Genomic DNA, 6,659 nt, shown 5'->3' with positions numbered 1-6,659 from the left:
CGGAGTGTCTTTGCAGGTACCACCCCCCTCACTTCTCACAATCTAGTCGGACGGGGGCCCCCAAGGTGTCAACCCACTTGCAGGTCTCCTCTTTCATACGTTTGGGCCAACCAATACCATCTAGCTCATTAATCTTCGGTTACCCATCGTAACATTGGCGCCGTTGCCGGGGACCCGAGAGATCAACCAGTGATGGCAGACAGATCCCCTGAGGAGGGTCATGTAGAAACAGATTCCGAACAAGAGAATCTGGATACCGGAAATAACGACGTGGACCTAACCCTCTGCCAGGAAACCAACGATCAACACAGAGAGGGTACCTCCGGAGTCAAAACCCCGAAGGTGAATTCCTCTGAAGGCCGTGAATCGGAGAAGGACGGACAGTCTCACGCAATTGAACTCATGGGATTAGTCCATGTCCACCAAAGCCGCTTGGAACAGCTAGAACAGGAACGGGAGCGACAAAGGGAGATAGAAAAGCACCTAAGAGAGGAGATGGATCGACAAAAAGAGTTAGAGAAAAAACTCTTAAAGTTAGAATCCTCCCTCAAAGGTCGGAACTCCCGTGACGATAGAGAAGAGTCGCCCCTAGGAGGGGAGGATCCTTTTAGTGAGGACATAATGAGGGCAAAGGTTCCAAGAAACTTTAAAAGCCCCGATATGGACCTCTATGATGGAACCACAGATCCAAAGCATCACTTAAGCAACTTTAAAAGTCGGATGTATCTGGCTGATGCTTCTGATGCTACGCGATGCAAAGCTTTCCCGACAACCTTGTCGAAAGCGGCAATGAAGTGGTTCGACAGCCTCCCCCCGAGGTCGGTCACCAGTTTTGAAGACCTCTCAAGGAAGTTCTTGATGAGGTTCTCTATCCAAAAAGACAAAGTAAAACATGCGCCAAGCCTCCTGGGAATAAAGCAGGAGGTCGGAGAATCCTTACGAGCCTATATGAAAAGGTTCAACAAAGCATGTTTGGAAATCCAAGACCTGCCCACCAAGGCAGTCATAATGGGGTTAGTCAATGGGCTTAGAGAAGGTCCCTTCTCACAGTCCATATCAAAAAGACACCCCACCTCCTTAAGTGATGTACATGAAAGAGCTGAAAAGTACATCAACATGGAGGAGAATGCTAGGCTGAGAGACTCGAGTTGCGACCTGGGCATCTCCCCTCAACAAAAGAGAGGGAGAGGGAACCCAAAAAGAAGGAAGAACTCGGTCTCGATAGACCAAGAAAATATCACTCTTATACTCCTCTAAAGGTCTCTATAGTAGATGTATACAGAGAGATTTGTAATACTGAAAGGCTGCCACCCCCCAGACCCATTAAAAATAAAAAAGGGGGGAGCCGCAGCGACTACTGTGAGTACCATAAAATATATGGTCACTCCACAAACGACTACTACGACCTTAAAAATGTAATAGAAAAGCTGGCTAGAGAAGGTCGGCTTGACAGATATCTCATAGAAAGATCGGACAGTCATGGGAAGAGAAAGCGAGATGATATGGATAGAAGAGACCCACCACCGCAGACTCCGGAGAGACATATCCATATGATCTCAAGGGGGTTCGCGGGAGGGGGACTCACCAAATCCTCTCACAAAAGGCATCTCAAGAGAGTCTACCAGGTCAGAGGAGAGTCATCCGACCTCCCTACCATTTCATTCACAAAAGAAGATGGGCAAGGAATAATCCCTGGACACGATGATCCAGTGGTAATAACTATGATCCTAGCAAATGCCCATCTCCATAGAACCCTAGTAGACCAAGAAAGCTCAACGGACATTCTTTTCAAGCCCGCTTTCGACAAACTAGGGTTGGATGAAAAAGAGTTAAGAGCCTACCCCGACACCTTGTACGGATTAGGTGACACGCCAATAAAACCACTGGGATTTTTGCCCCTTCACACCACTTTTGGAAAAGGGGAAAAATCAAAGACTCTGAGTATAGACTTCATAGTCATCGATGTAGGGTCAGCATATAATGCTTTAATCGGCAGAGCTACCCTTAATCGACTCGGAGCGGTGGTATCCACTCCCCACCTTTGTATGAAATTCCCGACCTCAGCGGGGATAGCAACGGTAAGGGGAGACCAGAAATTGGCAAGGAAATGCTACAATGAAAGCCTAAACCTGAGAAGGAAAGGCCGAGAAGTCCACACAATAGAGCTCAGAGGGGCAAGGGCTAGAGAAGAGCTACGACCACAGCCGGGAGGAAAAACCGAGGAGATACAGGTAGGCGAAGAGGAAGGGAAAAATACTCACATAGGAGCCAACCTAGGGGAAACCCTAAAACAAGGATTGACTAAGCTCCTAAGAGATAACTCCGATCTCTTCGCCTGGAAGGCCTCCGACATGCCTGGGATAGACCCCGAGCTCATGTCTCACAAGCTTTCGGTCTACCCGGGGTCCCGACCTGTGCAACAGAGAAGGTGTAAGCTCGGCCCAGAACGAGCTCTAGTAGTGGAAGAGCAAGTGTCTAGTAGTGGAAGAGCAAGTGCAGGCACTTCTAGAAGCCGGCTTCATCAGAGAAGTCAAATACCCAACATGGCTAGCCAATGTAGTGCTAGTCAAAAAGCAAAATGGCAAATGGAGAATGTGTGTCGACTACACCGACCTAAATAAGGCATGTCCTAAGGACCCTTATCCACTCCCAAGCATTGACACCCTTGTAGACTCTAGCTCGGGGTATCAATACTTGTCATTCATGGATGCCTACTCGGGATACAACCAAATCCCGATGCATGAGCCAGACCAGGAGAAGACATCATTCATCACGCCCAGAGCTAACTTCTGCTATGTGGTCATGCCATTTGGATTGAAAAATGCAGGAGCCACATACCAGAGGTTGATGAATAAGGTGTTCGCCTCTCACCTTGGAAGCCTAATGGAAGTATACGTCGACGACATGCTGGTGAAAACCGAAAAAGAAGTCGACCTCTTGTCAGATCTCTCACGAGTCTTTGACACCATAAGGTTACACGGGATGAGATTAAATCCCGCAAAGTGTGCCTTCGCGGTAGAGGCAGGAAAATTTCTAGGGTTTATGCTGACACAAAGAGGGATCGAAGCAAATCCCGATAAGTGTAGAGCTATCTTGGAGATGAAAAGCCCGACTTGTTTAAGAGAGGTCCAACAACTGAATGGCCGACTTGCAACCCTCTCCAAATTTTTGGTAGGATCAGCACTAAAATCCCTTCCACTGCTCTCCTTATTGAGAAAGGAATGTCAGTTCGAATGGACTCCTGAATGCGAGGAGGCGTTCCAGGAGTTCAAAAGATTCTTGAGCCAACCTCCTATTCTGACCCGACCTATAGCTAGAGAAGACCTCGTCCTATACTTATCTGTAGCGGACAAGGCCGTCTCATCGGCCCTGATAAGAGAAGACGAGGCCGGTCAGCACCCGATATATTTCATCAGTAAAGTCCTACAAGGCCCTGAGCTAAGGTACCACAAACTAGAGAAGTTTGCCTACTCCTTAGTAGTAGCCTCACGAAGGCTACGACCTTACTTTCAAGCTCACACAATAAGAGTTCGCACGAACCAACCCATGAAGCAAATCCTCCAAAAGACGGATGTTGCGGGGAGAATGGTTCAATGGGCAATAGAGCTCTCCGAGTTCGACTTGAAGTATGAAACTCGGACGGCGATTAAAGCCCAATGCCTCACCGACTTCATTGCAGAATACGCAGGAGACCAAGAGGAAAAACCAACTACATGGGAACTCTATGTAGATGGATCCTCAAACAAAACAGGAAGCGGTGCAGGCATAATATTGGTGGATGAAAGAGGAACTCAGATAGAGGTTTCCCTCAAATTTGAATTCCCAGCTTCAAATAATCAGGCAGAGTATGAAGCCTTGATTGCTGGATTGAAGCTGGCGGAAGAAGTCGGTGCTACAAAGGTGATGATATACAGCGACTCGCAAGTGGTGACCTCCCAGATAAGTGGAGAGTATCAGGCAAAGGACCCAAATATGAAGAGGTACTTGGAAAAAACTCTAGAACACCTTGGGCGCTTTACAGAAACCGAGGTCAAACACATAACTCGGGATCTAAATAGCAGAGCAGATGCCCTATCCAAGTTAGCAAGCACCAAGACAGGAGGGAATAACAGAAGCCTGATCCAGGAAACTCTCCAGGAACCCTCCGTAGTAAAAGAAAAAGACAAACAAGAGGTCCTTGAGGTAGTCGGATTAAGCCTCGGATGGATGAACCCCTTAGTCGAATACATGAAATTCGACATCCTCCCGAAGGAGGAAAAAGAGGCTAAGAAAATCCGGAGGGAAGCACAACACTACACCTTGGTGAAAAATATCCTCTACAGGAGGGGGATATCAACGCCATTGTTAAAGTGTGTACCGACCTCAAAAACCACCGAGGTGTTAGAGGAAGTTCATAGTGGGATCTGCGGAAATCATCTCGGAGCAAGGTCATTAGCCAGGAAAGTGATCCGAGCTGAATTCTACTGGCCGACCTTGCAGAAAGATGCGACCGAATTTGTGAAAAAGTGTCAACCATGCTAGATGCATGCAAATTTCCACGTGGCACCCCCGGAGGAGCTCATCAGCATCACTTCTCCATGGCCCTTTGCGAAATGGGGAATGGATTTGTTAGGTCCTTTTCCCCAGGCGCCAGGACAAGTCAAATATCTGATAGTGGGAATATATTACTTCACAAAATGGATAGAAGCAGAACCATTGGCCACCATCATCGCACAGAGAAGTCGGAGGTTCCTCTACAAAAATATCATCACAAGATATGGGATGCCCTATTCCATTATTACAGATAATGGAACCCAGTTCACCGACTCTACCTTTAGAAACCTAGTAGCCAGTGGAGCTCCCACAAGTGCTATGGGCTTACAGGACAACCCCTAGTCCGCCACTGGAGAAACGCCCTTCCGACTAGTCTATGGCGTAGAAGCCATGATACCAATAGAAGTCAACGAACAAAGCCCAAGAATAATTCTCCATGACGAGATCGAAAACATACAGGGGCACAAAGAGGAGCTCGACTTGCTCCCCGAAGTCCGAGAAGAAGCCCAGATAAGAGAAGCAGCGTTGAAGCAAAGGATGACTACAAGGTACAACAAAAAAGTCATTCGAAGAGCATTCGCCCCGAATGACTTGATCTTGATCAGAAACGACATTGGAGTCAACAAATCAGGGGAAGGAAAACTCGCTGCAAATTGGAAGGGACCATACAAAGTCAATGAGGTCTTAGGAAAAGGTTATTATAAAGTAACCGACCTGAACGGAACCGAGTTACCGAGGTCGTGGCATGCTTGTAATATGAAAAGGTACTACAGTTAAAAGCGAACTCTACTCCCTGATGTACTCTTTTCCCAACTTCATGATTTTTTCCCAAAAATCAAAGGGTTTTTTCTGGAGAAGGGTTTTTAACGAGGCATCATAGTAGAGGCTAAGGGAAATAGATTGTCAAAAACCCTTAGTAGCAATAAGGTACCTCCCCAATTAACAAAGATCTTTTTCATCTTGCAAATATATCTTATAAATTCCTTCTTCGTTTTCTCTTTCTTTCGACGAAACGCGCCGACTTAAGCTTGACAAAACGTGAAAATCCCATGAACCGACCTAGATGGTCGTCAGGATAAAACGACGAGGTACAAGTCGGTGTAAAGAGGTTACAGAGGTTGATCATGATAAACTCGGAAACATTCCGACTCATAAGTCAAAATGGGAAACCGAGTAAAACAAAAATGAATCACAAAAGTAGCCTAAGTCATAAAAACTCAATAAAACAAAATTGAGTACGAGGAATAACAAAATAGATCGGAAAAACCCAGGAAAAGATTAGAAAGCTGTCCTAAAAATCCTTAAAACAAAAAGGTTCAGAAAGACAAACAAGCCAGAGAAAAGGTTTTTCAGAAAAGATCAGGGGGAGTTCGAAAAATCACTAAAGCATGCACGCATAAGGTAACTTAAACCCTTATCCAAAAAAGGGTATTTATTAGCATTAAACCTTTATCCAAGAAGGGGTATTTATTTTTTGTTAACTTAAACCCTTATTAAAAAAGGGTATTTTAAATATTTTGTTTACGGCCTTATAAGACCAAAAGCAAATTGTTCAAACACCACCAAAAACAAATAAAAAGTTTAAAAAAGGGGGGACCCACAGGCCGGGCCCCCAAATAGCCAACAAATTACTTTTTCGGAAGAGGAGTAGACGGATCACCACCACCAGAGTCAGGAAGAGCGCCACCAGGACCAGGGAGAGAGGCATCCATAGGAGACGAAGAGGAAGTCGGAAGAACTGCTGAAGAACTCGGAGCGTCCTTTGAACAAGGAGGGGACTCAATGATCCTCTGCCCCCGAGTCTTCAATTCTGACTCGGAAACGATCACGGGAGCAGGGGAATCAACTATGGCACCGTCAATGACGACTTTGTCAGGATCCAAAGGAGAAAGATCCAAGTCAGGAGCAATGACTCCAACTTGCTCCCTAAAGATCCTCCAAGCCTTCTCGGCAGCCTCAGCAATAGAGTCCTCCAACTCGGTATATACTTTCCGAGAATTCAGCAAATCATTCTTCACAGACACAAGATCCTCAAATAAACTTTGGTAGCTGTCCTGCGCTGTTTTCCTCAAGCCCACTTCCATGTTGCATTGGGCTTGCAACTTCCTCTCCTTCTCCCGAAGGCC

At 46.2% G+C, this 6,659-nt stretch overlaps 1 protein-coding gene across 1 annotated transcript; it reads left to right on the top strand.

Moving 5' to 3' along the window:
- Nucleotides 1-3,546: 3,546 nt before the first annotated feature.
- Nucleotides 3,547-4,521, top strand: LOC148579454 (uncharacterized). Its single transcript, XM_088490222.1, has one exon. The coding sequence runs from the start codon at nt 3,547-3,549 to the stop codon at nt 4,519-4,521; it is 975 nt and encodes a 324-aa protein (XP_088346348.1).
- The last annotated feature ends 2,138 nt before the right edge of the window (nt 4,522-6,659 follow it).

Source organism: Arachis ipaensis, chromosome B10 (assembly GCF_059453495.1).
Source record: "Arachis ipaensis isolate K30076 ecotype BB chromosome B10, ASM5945349v1, whole genome shotgun sequence".
In the NCBI taxonomy this organism is placed as follows: Eukaryota; Viridiplantae; Streptophyta; class Magnoliopsida; order Fabales; family Fabaceae; genus Arachis; species Arachis ipaensis.
Note: the sequence above shows the minus strand (reverse complement) of the source record. Positions and strands in the feature narration are given on the sequence as shown.

Excerpts from the sequence above, each read along its gene's own strand:
- LOC148579454 (XM_088490222.1), top strand. The coding sequence starts at position 3,547 with ATGAAGCAAATCCTCCAAAAGACGGATGTTGCGGGGAGAATGGTTCAA.